Raw genomic sequence first — 17,939 nt, forward strand, 5'->3', positions numbered from 1 at the left:
ATAATATATATGAAATATAATAAATATAATAAATATGAAACATGAAATACAGAGCTTCTATTGGCATGTATTGGAATATGAACTCGGGGCTTCAGAAATCCTCGGCTGGCACTTCATATTTTTTTATACCCGTATTGGGTATATCAGGTATACAACTTGTTCCTCCCAGAATTCTATTGATGCACAAGACTATGAAAGGCACAGTGATTCAGCCAAGTTTTAACCTGCCAAACCTTCTATATTCTGACTGGACTCCTGCCCTCAGAAGTATGAAATTCACTGTAACATTTGTATTTTCAAAATAAAAATAGAAAATATTCCTTGGGCCTTATTTGTTTCTTGTTTTGCTTTATGATTTTCAATAACAGCATAGGATAAGTTACTAGACACATACTGAAACCTGATTGCAATGGTAAATGTGGAATATATGCCTAATGGTCAATGCCAACTACATGAAACAATAGAAGCTGACTTTATATCTAGGCACTCTCTGAAAACTGTTTCCAACTTAATAAAGACTTAAATTATGGAAAAGTTTGCTATTTTCTAGTCATTCTGTTCCCTTTCCTTTCTTAGGGAATGCTGACACCTCATTATAAAGAATAGTGACATTGAACTTACTTGTTATAAAATTAGCAATAATTACTTGTAAGGAACAAAAAAAGAACTGCATGGCAAGACTTGCAGAGAAAAACATTACACCTCTAGTTCTAAGAACAAAACACAACTATTGCTCACAAGCTTAAAACATTCCCTACCAAATCAAATTCCCACTCAACTCAATGATAATATGACTTGATTTTTAGCTTCTACTCATAAAATGCATGTGGGAAAGTTAAGCAACTAAAAACTAAAGCTGGTTAACTAATAGTCAAATTTTTCAAACTAGAAATAAAACAAATACAAAGACCTGTCCCCTAAAAAGTTGTCTCTAAGAAAAAGGGAGTCAAATACTATTATTTCTTGTCTGATCATACTTTCATTTCCTAATAACCAGGTACCATGCCTTTCCAGAAAGATGCTTTAAATAATGATTGTCTTGAATCCCTACTACACTGTCATTAAATTAGTTGAAAATTGTAGTTTAGATAATTCTGAAAAACATGATTAATGGGTCAGGCAAAAATTATAAATTGTATTTTTAAGGGATAAAGAAAAACAGAAATGCAAGAATCATAGAACATTGAAGACAATATTTAACCTCAAATAGATAGCTCATTAAATAAAATATCTCAGCAATTTTCAAAATATACCTACCAACTCCCACATAGTATATAAGTGACTTGTAGCTCATAAGCTTTCATAATTATGAATACTACTATTGCTGGCTTGTTTCATCTGGAATATTGGTGTAAATATAGGCTGAATTTCTTAAGGACATCTGCTGCCGTTGGCAGGAAAGGTCATCTGCTAACTGGCATCTACAAAGGGTTGGACAACTTAACAATACTCTCTGGACTCTAGCCAATGGTGGTATTTCCTTATGGATACACATACAAAAATGATATGATTGATAAAATGTTTCCACTTTCAACTCTTCTCCTTGTGGATTGTTAAAAAAGCTTTTGGCATTTGCTATTTGTGAATTGGTTGTAAATACTAAGTGATGAAAGAATAAGAAGCAAAAGACTATAAGCAAAACTCTATTAATAGGTAGTCATGTTCAATCTCTGAAATAACAGTAGTCACCTATGAGTCTGTGGGTAAGGCCAGTTATTGTACGATAATGTTGTCCTTGTGAAAATGGCCCTCATTATGGAGGGTGATGACACTATGTGCTGATGTATGGATAAGATAATGTTCAATGTTTTCCTCTTCCTTATTTGGTCTTCTTCCCACTCCTAGTGATAACTCATGCATCTGACATTCCATCCATATGGCAAACAAATCACTTTTGAAAATCCTCAGTCCAGGCTGTGTTTATAACATATTATTAATATCCTTACTTAAGACATGAGAAGTTCAGAGGACTTAAGTCAGTTTTGAAAAAACCACACAGGAAGATTGGAACAAAGGTTTCCCCTATTCCAAAAGAGTGTGCTTTCTGATAAAATTCATCTAGTCTGTGTCATGGGTATTAGATTCTATTGCTTTAATTACTCAGCCTCTTGAACAAGTTTGAGAATTGCATGTGGCCTTACTTCTACAGTGAATTTGCTCCCTATATTCATGCACTTCACATTTGTCTTCAGCAAAAAACTAATTGAGATTAATGTACTAATACTTTTCTTCTCTGATACTTCTTTATTTGCTCTTGAATACTTGTAAGAATACTTTTTCAAGAACAATCAAAAGTCTCATTGCATATAAAATGTCCAATTAATTTCATGCTTATCTCTATGCAGGCCATGTATAAATTATTTGAAACTATACAGTTTGCTTCTTTTAACAAATGTAATCTAGAATTTTTATTTAAGGGCAACATTAATTCTAAACGTGCACCCTAGTGAACATGGATTTGGGATCAAGGTTAATATCCAACATAGTGAGGTAGAGAAAATTTGTAGTCCTGAGTTGAAGCTCGGCATTTTCATGATGAGAAATGCAGTAAAGATTCTACACTCTGAGCTGCAGTCATTGTGCTTCTTCAGTAAAGGAACTCCATACGTTATCTGAAAATTACTGCAGGCACCTGGACATCCTTCATCTAATAGAACATCTGACTTAGGCAAGATAAGGAACATATAGGCTGTTTTGGGTAAAACTGACAGTATTTAGCCAGGAGTGAGCCTAGTAACTTGAAGAAGTGTATTTATACCACAGTTTCAGAAATAAAGAGTGGTAATGGTATTATAGAAGGTGAGAGGGTCTTTGAAGGGAGGAAGATTTAGTCATTAAAATTCTGCATGGTTATAAAGAATTCTGGTCTTCCAGTGGTATAGTGTGTATACATTTAAGCTAGTTCTATTATATAATGGCATTAGTTCTATTAACAGTTAACAAAACTTGATGCACCACTGCAACATGCATAAATAGTAGAAATATCCCAATGACAATACTCCCAAGAGGTACAAGTTAGGAGGTAAAAGAGGTAATACAGAGGGATATCTTAAAGTATAAATACAACTTTTATTTTTCTCAATGAAAGATCCACTAATCTGCTTGTTCCAAAATGTATCTATAAATAATAAGAATTCTTATTAAAGTCATTCAGTATCTAACCTAGAGCAATGTTCATGAGAGGTCTTTTCAGAATGTCAAAAGCAAAGGAAAAACAAAGTGAAACACCTGAGGCCTTGTAGACACCCAACCCTGGGTTCAAATCTAGACACTATAGCTATTAAGTGATGTAACTTTGTGTTTCCCATAATTACAGTTGAAAATTAGGCCACTACATCTCTGGTTTTTTTGTCAGTCGTGGGGCTTGAACTCTGGGCCTGGGCGCTGTCCCTCAGCTCTTCAGCTCAAGGCGAGCACTCTACCACTTGAGCTATAGCGCCACTTCCGCCACTACATCTCTGATGAAGATTATCCCTGAATTTACAAATTGCCATTTGAAAGAAGGCTCTAAAAGGAAATCTTTTGTGTTCTTGTCTTCTTTTATACTATTCTACCTCGCCTTTCACCCTCTTGCCATAGGAACTAATTAGTTGATACAGTAAATACATTTGAATTGTTACATCAGACTGTGTCCAATCAAGGTACTACTCTGATAAAATTTCCTGCAGATCACAAAATTAAGGTTATTGACTTGCCCTTGAAATCTCTAGGGGAAAGGAAAAGCTGGGGATAAGAAAAAGTTGTGCTTTGGAGCTAATACAATATCATATTTTCATTATGGGATAGAATTGATAGAAAAATTACTATATACCATCTGGGAAACACAAGAAGCAGGCTGGATTATACAGTATAGAAAAATAATATTAACACCTATGCACTAAATTAAAAATACAATACAGAAAAAATCATAGCCTGAAATTAATAACATTCTTAGTCTTATTGGTTAAGTAATAACTATGAATAATTCATGGTATGCTAAATTTAAGGAGTTCTACATTTCACTGAACTGATGAAAATTCAATAGAGAAAGAACATGACTAATCCAAATATTAAGCTCTTCTATTACAAGCTTTGATCTTTTGAAATCTATCTAAAAAGATCCCTTAGTGAAAGCTTAGAATCAGTCTCTCTCTAACCAGAATTAAATTGGATTCAAACTGCTCTGACCTTGGAATCTTTAACACAATTAGAAAGTATATGCCAAGCTTCAAGTGAACGTTAAAGAGGGAAGCTAGATGCTTGGAAAAATAAAATAGGATCTCATTTCAAAATTTCCCTTCAGATCAATGTAGTTCTGTGAGTTTGATAAAGAAGTATGGCTTACTGGGTTTTGGTCTACAACCCAGTGAACATATACATGAAGATAATTGTGTGAAACTTTGAATTTGGTAGAGAAGTTGGTCCACAACTTCAGACACTTAATTATGACCTGACGGAATTCCCTGATGCACAGTAATATATGAAAACCTTATCTTGTCCTTTGTTCTCAGTCCCATTCCATAATCATCAGGGAAAAGAGAATGAATGGCTCATTCAGACAATAGTGGCGGGTGCACTGTTTGGAAGACACAGCCATGGATGCTTTCCAGTAATAATCTTTAACCTTTCCAACTCTAGGAGTTCTAGGATTTGGTCTCTTAAAAAAATAATTCAGTGAAGTAAGCCAGGCCCAAAAAACATAGGTCCCATGGTTTCCCTTATTTGCAATAACTAGTATATGTCTGAGATAATCAGAAAAGGTCAGATAAGTTGATGTTAGGTGAAATGAACCCCAAGATAAGTATTCAAATGTTTTTCCTTTCATGTAATTGTTTCTAACATATTTATAAGATGATTTCTTTGTTGCTTTGTATGTTCCTCCCCCATGGTATAACCGCTATTTTCACTGAATTTGATGTTGGTATAATTTGTGGAGGGGAAGGGAAAAACAAATTGTTTAAATAGGGATACAGGTGGACCCATTGCAACAATGAGATGTAAAAGTCGTTATGTTGAAAAATGAACTTTACAACTTTGGCCGGGGGTGGGGGGGGTAGAGTAGTAGGGGGTAGGGAGGGAGATGGGAAGGGATGGGAAGGGGAAACAAAAGAGGAGGCAACAATGCTTGACAAGAAATGTACTCATTATCTTGTCCATGTAATTGTAACCCCTCTGTAGGGTATTTTCACAAAAAAGAAAAAAAATCATCTGTGTCACAAATTTCTGCATTTGATAGCAACTGTTTGTTTATTGTTTTTGGTGTTGACTTGAATATTAAGCCTTAATTTAAATACAGAAACAGAGAATCATGACCCTATAAGATTGGAGCAGGAAGGCTGGAACAGAAGAGCAGTTCACGGTTAGTGAGGTTTGATATAGACACAATAATTTCCTACCACTGTCTTGAGGGTATACAAAAAGTACTAAAAAATGTGGCTAGACATGCTAATGTATGCTTGTAGTTTTATCTACTCAGGAGTCATAGAGGACCTCAGTATGTGGGTAGTCCAGGCAAAAATTAAGGAGATCTCCATCTCAAAACCTAAGTCAGATATGCCACAGAGGCTTATTGTCTCAGCCCTCTGGAAGGCATAGGACTGAGGTCTAAAGCTAGCCAAAAAAAAGCAGAAGATTCTGTCTGTGAAACAAACTAAAAACTAAAGGATTCAAGGCCTGTAGATCAAGTTGTAAATTATTAGTTGGAGACGTTCTCAGTTCAATCCACAGTTTCATAAAATTAAACAAACACAAAAACTATTCAGAAAAATGTTACAGCCAGATGGATCAAGATAGTAGATTGCTGATAGGACTGTTTTCTTGTGTTTTCACAAACCAGAAGTAAAAATCTGAAGCTGCAATTGAAAGGTGGGCAAATGAGTAAGTTATAGGACGCCAGCAGAAAACAAAAACAAAAGCAAAACAACAACAAAAAAGTAAGTAAACAAAATAAAGCCAAAATAAAAAAGAAATTAAGTAGACAGAAAATAAGTAGAAAAAAATTAAAACAATGACTGAACTCTAAATCTCCACAAGAAACAAAGAGACAAAAACCTTGCTTGGAGATAGTCAAACTGCTAGGCAGATCTGCTTTATATCCCAACCATCCCAGTCAGGATCCTGGTTTTCATTCTTTATTTCTTTCCTTCTTTCTTTCTTTCCTTCTTTCTTTCTTTCCTTCTTTCTTTCTTTCTTTCTTTCTTTCTTTCTTTCTTTCTTTCTTTCTTTCTTTCTTTCTTTCTTTCTTTCCTCTCTCTCTCTCTCTTTCTTTCTTTCCTTTTCTTTCTTTCCTTTTATTTCTTTTTTTTCCTTGGTCGTGGGTCTTGAACTCTGGGCCTGGGCTCTGTCCCCAATGCTCTTCAGCTCGAGGCTAGTGCTCTACCACTTGAACCATAACACCACTTTCAGTTTTCTGGTGGTTAATTGGACATAAGAGTTTCAGGAATGTCCATGCCTGTGCAGGCCTTGAACAGTGATTCTCATATATCAGCCTCCTGCGTAGCTAGGATTACAGGCGTGAGCCACCAGTGCCCGACCTAGGATCCTTGTTTTTCTTTATGTTTATTCTCTAGTTCTATCTATCCTACTTGGTTCTGCCTCTGGGAAGACTCACCTTGCAGGCCACCTTCTGTATACAATATTGGCAAGAAAGCTATATGCAGTTCATTAAGCTTTGCCTGGGCCACCACTCAGCTTCTGACTAGTGTTGGTGTCATGGTTCAAAGGTCCACAGGGAAGCTTCTGAGTGGGAGTGCATGTGTTTGTGCTGACGATCATAGCACAGGCCAACACAGAACACTGATGCTAATACTTGATTCCAGGAAGAAACATTCTGCTAAACAGGCTGGTGAGGTTGTTTCATACAACTTGATTTCTCTCTGTAGTTAATATTCTTTCCCCATTTCTCTGTGCTTAGCATCACAAAATGATGTTTCTTGTGAAAACTTTATTTTATCCTTTGTTTATTCTTCTAAGGATTTGAGAAAGCTGAATTTAAACTCGGGCTCTAGTTGGTTAGATTTCTCCAACAGAGGAATTCAGTTTGTTTACTTTGTTTTTCTTAGATAATCAGAGTGTGATGAGTTTATAGAACCTCTTGAAAAATTAAATTGGTAACTTTAAATACATTGGTATTTAATTAAGTTAAATTTGAATTGGTAACACTAAATACATGATTTGGGATTGGTTTTGTAAAGGTGCTATGTTGTGTAGCAAAAATTATCTGTCTTGTTTCAGTGACTTGATACAGTAAGCAGAATTATGTCTTGCATACAAAAAGAAATATAAACACACTTTCCATATCCTTGCATTGGATGTCATCTTGAGTTATGGGAACTAAGAACTTATATATTTATTTAGGCAAAAGGAGAGGAAAAATAGCAGATGACAGAGGCTAGCTGCTTTTATACTTAGAATCCAGTCTACAATCGTTGCTTTTTTAGGATTTTCTTTTTAAGATCTGAACCACTTGGGCAAGGACAAAGCTAACTGAAATTCTTCCAATAAGTTACACACTGTGCTTCACCAGAATTGGGAAGATTCACCCATGAATTCAAACAGGGTTTCTGGTCCTTTAGAAAGATGAGACATTACAAGTGATTCAATTCACGAATGACAAAATTATAGTATGTAGTAATGGGATGACTGTGAGATGGTCCTTGTAAGGGAAGTGACATATTGCAATCAAGGGTGGGCCCCCAAATTCAGTGAATTGGAGCAAACAGAGCTAGCTGGGCAGACAGAGTGCTCACAAAGGAAATATTCTGCACTTCCTGGACCATGGTCACAACTCAGACTCTGTCCTTTCTCTTCTTTTTCATGTTACTCTTTATTTTGGGGCTAGAGCAGTTCCCAAAAGTGACCCTTGAGGACAAGACTGCAGTGATTATGCTGGGGTTTAATTAGGTGGATCACTTCTGTAAAGAGGAGGAAATAACTTCTCTGATGACAGGCCCCAGTTATGTGAATAACACTTTTTATCTGCATGAGCCTTAAGTTAATTCATCACATGCAATATTATCACATTTGGTTTAACTTCACTAGACCCTAAACTGCATAGAATTAGGAAAATTGCCATTAAAAAATCCACTGTTGCCCATTAAGGCATAGAATTTAACTAATATGTATCCATTTTTTAAAATGGATAAACAAATGGATGAGGGACCAATGAGTCAATAGGAAATCACTTGATAGATGTTCACATTAAAACTTCACTTCGCCTGTGACAAGTACATGGATATTCAGTGTTCTTAGGGTAAAAAGGATGGGCTGTGGATGCATTCAATGGGGTGATTGAGTCTATGCAAGAGTCTTTAAAATTTCCTAGGGAATGTTGAGGCCCTTCCTATTACTGGCAGGTAGGAAGAAGAGGGTTTATGATATAGTAAACATCCCTGATATGTCAGTTACTCTGTGTCTTTATAAACTCCATATCATCTAGTTCTCAAACTAAGAACAAAGCCTCTGTCTGTGTTCACCAGTTTCCATTGCTATAACAAATACCTGAGGATAATGAACTTATAAATATCAAGCATGTATTTCATTCACAGTTTTAGAGATTTTAGTCCAGGACAATTTGGCCCTCTTGGTGGAACACTATGTTGGAAAATGGTGATTGCTCAAAGCTGATCACCTGATGGTCAGGAAAAGAAAGAAAGTAAGAAAAGAGGATTGGGTCTCAATCATTAGCTTCCTTAAAGAAGTCCCCAGGGACCAAACATCTTGTACTGGGCTACATATCTTCAAAGTTCCACTACCTCCCCAGGTACCAAGCCTTTAACAATAGCCTTGGTCAGACTCTTAATATCCAAACTATAGCAGGCTAGTTCCAGCAGGTATATAAATTCCAATATGTAATTAAAGAAGCTGAAACAGAAAGATCAATTTACTTAGACATTTCAGTTAGCTTTTCTTTTTTAATATCTCCCACTGCCTCTTAAATCAGTCTCAAAATTACCTGTTCCATTTTCTCATAGACATATAGGCCCCAAGTACCTATATACCTCAGACAAGACATATTCCAAATTCTTAATGTTCTCTTTGTTATAAAGTACATATTAATTGTGTAAAGAAGTTTTACTATGGTATCAGATCACATAACATATACATACATATTTGTGCATACATATACATACATACACATATAATTCTGTATTTACTTATGAATGTTTATAGTTAAATCTAATGCCTACATATAAGATAAACTATGTGACTTTTGTCCTAGTGAGCCTAGTTGACATTATTTATATGATGGATTTCAAATACCTCTGCTTACCTGAAAATGACCTGGGTTAAGGTGGCTCATGCCTCTAATCCTAGCTACTCAGGAGGCTGAGATCTGAAGATTACAGTAGAAAAACCTATGATATACTTATCTGAAATTACCCACCCAAAAACCAGAAGGTGTGCTGTGGCTCAAGTGGTGCTAATCTTGAACTAAACATGTCAGGAACAACAACTAGGCCCACAGTTCAAGCCCTAGAACTGGCAAACATGCATGCACACACACGCACACACACACCCTGATACAAATCATTTTTATATTCCATTTTATATATATATATATATGTGTGTGTGTGTGTGTGTGTGTGTGTGTGCGTGCGTGAGTGTGTATGTATATGTGTGTGTGTGTGTGTAGGACATCTGAGCTGTTACTGCTATTGTGAATAGTAGCAGCTGTAATTTGAATCAAGGTATGTCCAACTTTAAAGAGAATGCCTAACTGGAAACTACCATGCTGTCATGCGGAAGACTTAGAAGACAAGGAATTATGGATTGATCATTGAAATCCTGCCCTTTACAAATGGTAAGTGAAGTAATTCAGGACCAGAAAGACAAAGGGTGCATGTTTTCTCCAACATGTGGAAGCTAGGTTTAGCTTATAAATTTACAAGTAAATATGTTGAATAGTATGCAAGTGCATAAAACGTACTAACTGAAATACTATAGTTTTAATGGAGTACACAAATAGTGTAATTCCTTAGAAAGGAAAAGTCAAAGTGCAACAACAACAACAAAAAAACACCAGGAATGGGATACTTAAAAGGGTTGGGGGTGGAGTCAAGGGGAAAGGGGTAGACCAATGAAGAGGAGAAGAAGAGAAATATGCAGTCAGGAATACAATGTATTCCCTACAAAATTAAGAAGAGTGAGGGAATGGGTGGGTAGGGAGTAATGGCAAAAGTGTTGAAAGTGGGTAGCATTGAACAAGATGCATTGCATTCATAAACAGCTTTTTTAAATGGCAAGTCCTTTGCACAACCATTTAAAAATAATAAAAATATAAAAAAGAAAAAGAAAAGAAAATACCTGTTCCTACCAATAGTTTTTCCAATGTACTTTGTGCTCATTTGCATAGAAAATGGCATCATACTATTGGAAGCTGAGATTGTCACACTTTCGTTGTGAGTGATGGTTTTGAAGAAATAGTGGTCTAGTTTTTCTAACTTCAGTTTCCTAATATATTCCCTGACCACTTCTCTCAGCTCTGTCCTCCCTGGGATCCTACAGCTGAGTTCACATATTGGGTATTGTTCCATGCTGCTTCCTGCTTAGTTCCTCATACAATTCTAAATAATTCAGAGAATGACCACCACCCAAGAATCTTCATTTGTGAATAGTGTAAGGGTTTCAGTCTCAGAAATTCTAGAAAACCCCTTCCATCTACCCTTGGTTGGCAAAACAGTTCCTAGTCTCCCAGTCTTTATTATTCCTTTCTCGCATTTGGTTCCCTATTTCTCCAGCTCATAGTTATTTTGTTTTTCATCTTTTTAAAAATCATTTTCCTCTCTAAAAAAATTTCCCCTTCATCTTATATAATTGCATTGTCAAGATTTCTCCCAAGGTTTTTAACTCCAAATGTATGATATTTGCCATGTAATTGTACCCTTCTTTAGGACCAGAGTTCTAGCCTAAACTATTTGTGTGCTTCTCATTGTGATTTTGTTACTCCTGCTCTCCCATGGATACATATCTCAGCATTTTGTTTACACTAAGAGAAGGGCTTCCTTTTACCATTGCCTTTCTGAGTGTTGATCATGTTCTATATCCCTTGCCACTACACATGGCCTGAGATCTTATGGCAGCATTCATCAAAGATTCCTCTATTTTGTATCACTGTTACTGATTAGCAGCTGGCCATTATAAACCACAGTTTCTGATATTCCTTCTTGCATGGAGTTGAGGACAAAAACTAAATTATGACTAATAGAGTATTTATGGAAGAGATGCATACCACTTCCAACTGGTCTGGAAAAATCCCCACAAAACCACATGATGTCACAATTCTGAGAAAGGCCCTTATATTAAAGTGGCAGAACCTCTGTCAGTGTGTGCTTTTGATTGACAATTTGAAGCAGAAACTACTTCTCTGTTTACATGGGTGGAAATAAGTCTGTAGTGTCATGTTAAATCTCTGTGCTTTGGGGGCTCGTCTGACAGAGTACCTAGTTTTAATAATGCAATACATCCTCATCAAACCACTGAGGCCAGCATGATTTACAACCAGCAGAACTTAGTATCTTCTTAATGAGTATTGTTATAAAAGTCTAAAAGCCCCTGTGGAGTCTTCAACTGTTACCATGTCAGGTTCACAATCTGCTTAGCTCTATGAAACTAAGATGAGATCCAGTTCTGTCTCTCTTCCTCTTTGGGCCAGCCTTGTATTGCCTTCAATTGATCAACATAGCTTATACCATTTATCCAACTACTACATATTGAAAACTATTTTAAAAACTAAGCTATATGTTCAGAACAAACACAGAGGACCCAATTACCTCCTTGGCCACAGGTCTGTGAACACTTTGTCCAAGTTGTCCATCCTGAGAGCTGACAGTTGACCACACATTCTACCAAGCAGGGAAGGCTCACTCTCTGGGGCTTCTCCAAATTGCGCTGCAAATAGCAACAAAATACAACTTCACTACCCAATGAAACTGCTTTTATGAGAAAGGATACCCTTCATAGTGCAATTAGTAAACGTTCCACATTTCACTGGGGGAACAAATTGCCTGTCTGTTATAAATCCATGACGATCATGGAAAATATATTTTTTTTATTTCACAACTAAAATCTTATAAACCCAAATTCCTTTTTTTTTTTTTTTTTTTTTGTCCATTGTGGGGCTAGAATTCTGGGCCTGGGAGCTGTCCCTCAGCTCGAGGCTAGCACTCTACCACTTGAGCCACAATGCCACTTCCAGTTTTCTGGTGGTTAATTGCATAATTGGAGACTTCCCTGCCTGAGCTGGCTTTGAACTGCGATCCTCAGATCTCAGCCTCCTGAGTAGTAAAGATTACAGGCATGAGCCACTAGCACCCAGCCCAAATTCTTTTTTATAAAACTACAAGTCTAGAATGGATCTGCCATCAGGCTCTGGGAAAGTTGTAAGTCATGCCATAGAAAGATCTGTCCTGTTGCTTAGTAAGAAACTGAAGGGACATCTCAGTATCAAATCTAGGCATCCTGGGACGAATCAACAGCACACAGAGACGTCGACATTAACAGCTAGTATGGGTAAAAGATAACGGAATAGGAATCAAAATAAAACCAACACCCTCTCTGAACTCCTAAAAAGAGCAACTGGATTTTAAATACAATTATGGTCTTACTCTCAGGAAAAGATGGCAATATGCTTCATTTAAGAAAGTCTATTTAAAGTCAACCTCTAGAGACAAAATATAAATATTATGTAATGACTAAGATATATTAGTTTTTAGTGTAAAAATAAATCACCTTAGATATATGAAGAGAATGATAAATAATTTTGATTTAGAACTCATACAATGTTTGTTTGACTAATTAGGAATATTTTGACACTCAACACATGTTAAATATTAGCAGTACATATACACCAAATTTAAATTAATTATTAAATCATGATGGCTTGCCAAGTGCATAAATTGGAAATTACCACAGGAGAGCTATGATTAATTTTTGAAACATGGGTATTCTACTTAGGTTAATAACTTGGGATTTTAAAAATTAACATTTTAAAAACATTTGTTGGACATAAACAGTTTAGAAAGCAGAAGCATATTTTTCCACTAGTGAATATCAAAAGAAAACATTCATTACATACATTAAATATTGATTATAAACTGTTATAGAGAGATTAGTTAACTTTTCCTGAGCCAGACAACTAATTAACTGAAATAGAATGTTAAAATAAATCATTGACAGCAGATAGCACTCTCTACCAGGGTTGCTATTTTCACAATATCATCTAGTTTCAAATGGTCTCGTCTAAAGTTGATGCCATGGTTGACAGCTATTTGGAGAGCATGTTGAGAGAATATTTGGAGTTAGGAAAGATGAGGAAGAGTTCTTTTGCTTTAATTTCCAAATGTGTACTACACCTACGTTAGCAGCAACAGGACCAATTTTCATCTTGCCAATTTGTTACAGAAGTTTCTGAAGCAATCTTTGTTTTCAGCTCCCTTGTTTTCAATTTATTCCAAGGTTTTATGATTCATACAATGGGATAGCATCTTCATTTCTATTCAGCAACCCATATAGGCTTTTCATTTATTTGTTGAGAAGGAAATGTTAAATTCTCTGCAACACATTTGTGCAAAGCTTGTTCTTTATATTCCATATATTTTGTGATGGAAAAGATGGATGCAATATAATTAGAAAAATTCAGAACAACCTAGTTTGAAACTTGATAGGGAAGGTGTTTATATAGCTAGAAATGGAGAAGATCGCTGTATTGTTTAACCAGCAATCACTTGTTGAGACAATAAATGTCTATGATAAAGGGACAGTGTGTCAATATGTCATGTGTCAAGATGAAGGGTCATATCCTACTAGTTAAAGTTCCTAAGGTTAAACAGTATGTTGGCAAACAAGCACAACCTATAAGTTCTTGGGAGTATTACATGCATATAAATACTAAAACGTATTACAATAACATTTGATACATATATTTCATGGACTTACTTCTCCATTATAAAAAAAAAGTTTTCCCCCTTCATTGTGACCAAGTCCAAACTAGCTAAGTACAACTGTACTATAATTTTACTTTGACTGGACCTAAGCTAAGAGGAGAACAAATCAGTCTGCTATCTGTATTTAACAACATAAAGGTTATAGACAAATATTAAGGAAACAAAGATAACTCAACATGAGCAAGTTACCTGCTCACACTGGTCCATACTGACTGGCTTGCCATCACTCCGAACACAGCTCAGAAGGCGAGTCCTGACGCCTTGGCCACAGGATGCATTTTCACTCAGCTGGCAGCTACTCCATTCTATAGGCATAGAATCACCACCAAAATTATGATCATGTGAACAAAATAGAGCAAATCTACATTGGTGAAGTCCATATATATCCCTAAAACTCTTCCCAAGTGGATCTGGAAAGCAGGATGAGATTATTTTACTAGGGGAAAAAACTCCAAAAATATAGACATAAAATTGTAATAATATATGTATACGTCTAGGGTAGTCTTAGAAGAGAATCACCATAGCCCAAAAGCTATGTACATATGACCATATAAGATGATGCTAAGAAAAATGAACTCGAAGATATGGAAACACAAGTTTTTTCTTTGCTGTTTTTGCTTTTAAAGTACTATGTGAAGTTACTTCTTTTTTTTTTTTTTTCATTTTGTCCCTATGGTTTATCCCTTGTTGTCATTGTATTTGATTTTGGTATCCTGTGTATTATATATACATTAATGTGAATTAGGGAAGGAAAGGGGAACAACAAAATGGTGAGACAAAGGACAAAGGGCAAATCAATGCAATAATGATACTCACAAGACAATATGTTGGAAATGAACTTTATAACTTGGTGGAGGGGCATTAGGGGAACGGGAAAGTGGCAGAAAAATGAGGGAGGGGGTAACAATGTTTGACAAGAAATGTACTCACAAACAAAAAACAAAAACTAAGCAACTGAAGTGAGTTACCTCCTCAAATTGGATTTCCAGATGTAAAGTGACTAATGGTTTGTTAGCAATCATGTCACACTAGCCAGCATAGCAGAGAAGGGGAACTAAACAAGATGATAAACAAAAACTAATATGGAACCAACTTTTCTTGGTGATTTTGAGAGAGAGAACAACAAAGAAACGATGCCAGATGATAGGAATTTATTTGCCCCTCCATCCATTCTTATATGGAAATCTTAACCCACCCAGGGTGACAATGTTAGGAGGTAGGTCTTACAGAAACTGGGTGTGAGAACTCACAAAGGTTAGTATCTTTGTAGAAGAGACTGTAGAGACCTTGTTTGTCCACTGAGCACGTGAGAGTACAGCTACCATGGGTAAGAAGCCCACACCAAACATGGAATGTGCCAGTACCATCATCTTGGTCTGACCAGATCCAGATTTATGAAAAATAGATATCTCTTGTTTAAAAGCTATTCAGCATACGGCAATTTGTTGTAGCAACCTGAATGAACTAAACAATTTATTTAATGAAAATATTAAGTGAAATTAACTCCAAGATAGGGACACAAGTGGTTTTTTCTTTCTTGCTATTGTCTCTAACGTATTTATAAGGTACCATGTGATTGTTTTGTTGCTTTGTTTGTCCCTCCCCCATGGTATAAAACCTGTTTTCACCTGTATTTAATGTCAGTATAATTTGGGAGGGGAAGGGAAAAACAAAATGCTTCAATAGAGTTACAGGTTGACCCATTATAATAATGAGATGTACAAGATGCTATGTTGGAAAAGGAACTTTACAATTTAGCCTGGGGAGGAGGGGTGGGGATGGGGAATGTAGCTGTGGAGGTGGGAAGGAAGAGATGGTAGAGGAAAAACAAAGAAGGAGGCAACAATGCTTGATAAGAAATGTACTCAATACCTTGCTCATGTAACTGTAACCCCTCTGTACAGTATTTTTACAATAAAAAACTTATTTTTAAAAAGAATATATAAAATAATTATTTGGTATTTTTGATACAGTACAACCAAGAAAAATGTCCTGGAAAGGAACAAAAGACCCAAAGAATCTTTATATTTTCAAGTTAGTCTACAATATAAGAAAGTTTTATAGACTTGGGTAGTCACATTATACTGTAGATAATAGACAGTTAGCATAAACTACCTTATAATTCACTTGATTAAAAATGCTTGTTATTACCTTAAATCTCCTTGACCAAATCAGTGCTTACCTTATAGTAATGATATTTGCCACATTTGGTAAAGGTTCCAAGATTTTAATAGCAACAATAAGCTTACATACAGTAAAAGTTAGTCTTTAAATTATATGCTTTTCCCAGCTACACGGAAAGCATTAGTAGGATTGAGCTTTGAGTCTGAACCCAGACAAAAATACAAGCCATTATCTGAAAAATAACTAAAATTCAAAAGTCTGGGGATGTGTACCACATGTGATAAATCACCAGCTTAGTGTGTGTATATGTATGTAGTATAATATATATATATATATATATTATATTGATGTCTAGTATGTTTTTATAAATATATTTATGTTCTTTCTATTAGGCAAATTTCACTGTTTCTGAAAAATACACTATAAAAATCAAGACTCTAAAGAAAAAGGGCAAATATACCATATCATCATCATTTATCCGAAATAAGGACAAGACATATCAACAGCAATTCCTCTAAGGTTATATTTTTCTTTTTTACTTTTTCTTTTTTTGTCAGTTGTGGGGCTTAAACTCTAGGCTTGGGCTCTTCCTTGCGCTTTTCAGTTCAAGTTGAAAATTCTACCGCTGAGCCACAGCACCATTTCTGGTTTTCTGGGTTTTTTATGGGAGATCAGAGTCTTACAGCGTTTCTGGCGTGGACTGGGTTTGAACCGTGATCCTCAGACCTCAACCTACTGAGAGGGCTTGAGCCATCTGTGCCTGGCTTCCTTTGAGGTTTTCTACAAGAGAAATCTCAACAGTGCAAATGTGGCCAGGGCCATGAACTTGATTTTTCTGTTTGGAGATTGCTTTGTCTCTGCATGAGCATAATGCTGTGTTCCTTAATATTTAATTGAATGCTGAGACTTAATATGCTTCTACATTTTCTTACAGTTTTATATGTCAGCTGTTGCAGGGAGTAGCAGGTCACAGGTCAACGTGAGTAATAGTCCTTTGTTTTGGTACTCAGGGAAACCTGAGTACTGGCTGAATGACTGGGCTGATGTGACTCCCATTACCTTGCAGTCACTCCTGACTGCTCAGGCCCCTCCATCTTTTTCTGAGATCTATTCAGAATGCCAAAAACTTTAATTTTTGAAATAATATGCGTCATGAAAGCCCCAAACTCCATGACACTATGACGACTTTCATCTCTCAATGGTAAATTACCCTTCACTACTTACTTTTTGTTGTTTTAGTTTATCCTGGCTTTATTGCAGCATTATTCTGAAACTGTGCCAGACCTTTTTAAAGCATGTTATACTTCAGGGGCTCCAGATGGTCTGGCTGAATCTTCATACCAAGAATGAGTTTGTTTGTTTTTTTCTGTAAGTGTCAATAAGACCTTATCCTTTTGAATAACACGTTCACACATTGTCACTCTTCCTCCAAAAACTCAGGAATTGAAACACACACCAACATCTACTCATTTGCCAGTGTTCAGAACAAATAGCAAGGCCATGGCTTTCAACTTTACCTGTTAGATTGTAGTGGAACTGGAAGCAGTTTTCATTAAGTAGGCAGGGCCGCACCTGTGAGTCTTCCGCACAAGTCCTTGAGCTCAGCAAAGGCCGTAGCAGATGGCGAGTTCTTCTCTGCATTGTTTGGGGGTCACATGACTGAAAAACAAAAGACCACAGAGAGTGGGTCTATGCGGAGTTCATAAATCACACATATGCATAGACATATGTGTGATTTATGAACTCTGTATAGTAGGTAGCTATTTAACAAAATACAGGGAAGAGACTTCTGTGAGTGTCACAAAGTATTCAGAAAGTCAAATCATTCTATGATTCATGGAAATTTTGTTTTCTGCAATTATTTCTCTGTTATCTCCAAGACTACATTTTTAT

At 36.1% G+C, this 17,939-nt stretch overlaps 1 protein-coding gene across 1 annotated transcript in view; it reads right to left on the minus strand.

Moving 5' to 3' along the window:
* Thsd7b (thrombospondin type 1 domain containing 7B) overlaps nt 1-17,939 on the minus strand; it is a 798,478-nt gene that overhangs the window by 30,463 nt on the left and 750,076 nt on the right. Inside the window, exons 17-19 of the mRNA XM_070038225.1 lie at nt 17,564-17,705; nt 14,112-14,227; nt 11,751-11,868 (exon numbers count right to left, since the gene is read on the minus strand). Of these exons, the coding sequence (XP_069894326.1) occupies nt 11,751-11,868; nt 14,112-14,227; nt 17,564-17,705 (376 nt within the window). The remainder of the gene's footprint in view (nt 1-11,750; nt 11,869-14,111; nt 14,228-17,563; nt 17,706-17,939) is intronic.

Source organism: Dipodomys merriami, unplaced genomic scaffold (genome assembly GCF_024711535.1).
Source record: "Dipodomys merriami isolate MVZ:Mamm:240054 unplaced genomic scaffold, mDipMer1.0.p SCAF_1, whole genome shotgun sequence".
In the NCBI taxonomy this organism is placed as follows: Eukaryota; Metazoa; Chordata; class Mammalia; order Rodentia; family Heteromyidae; genus Dipodomys; species Dipodomys merriami.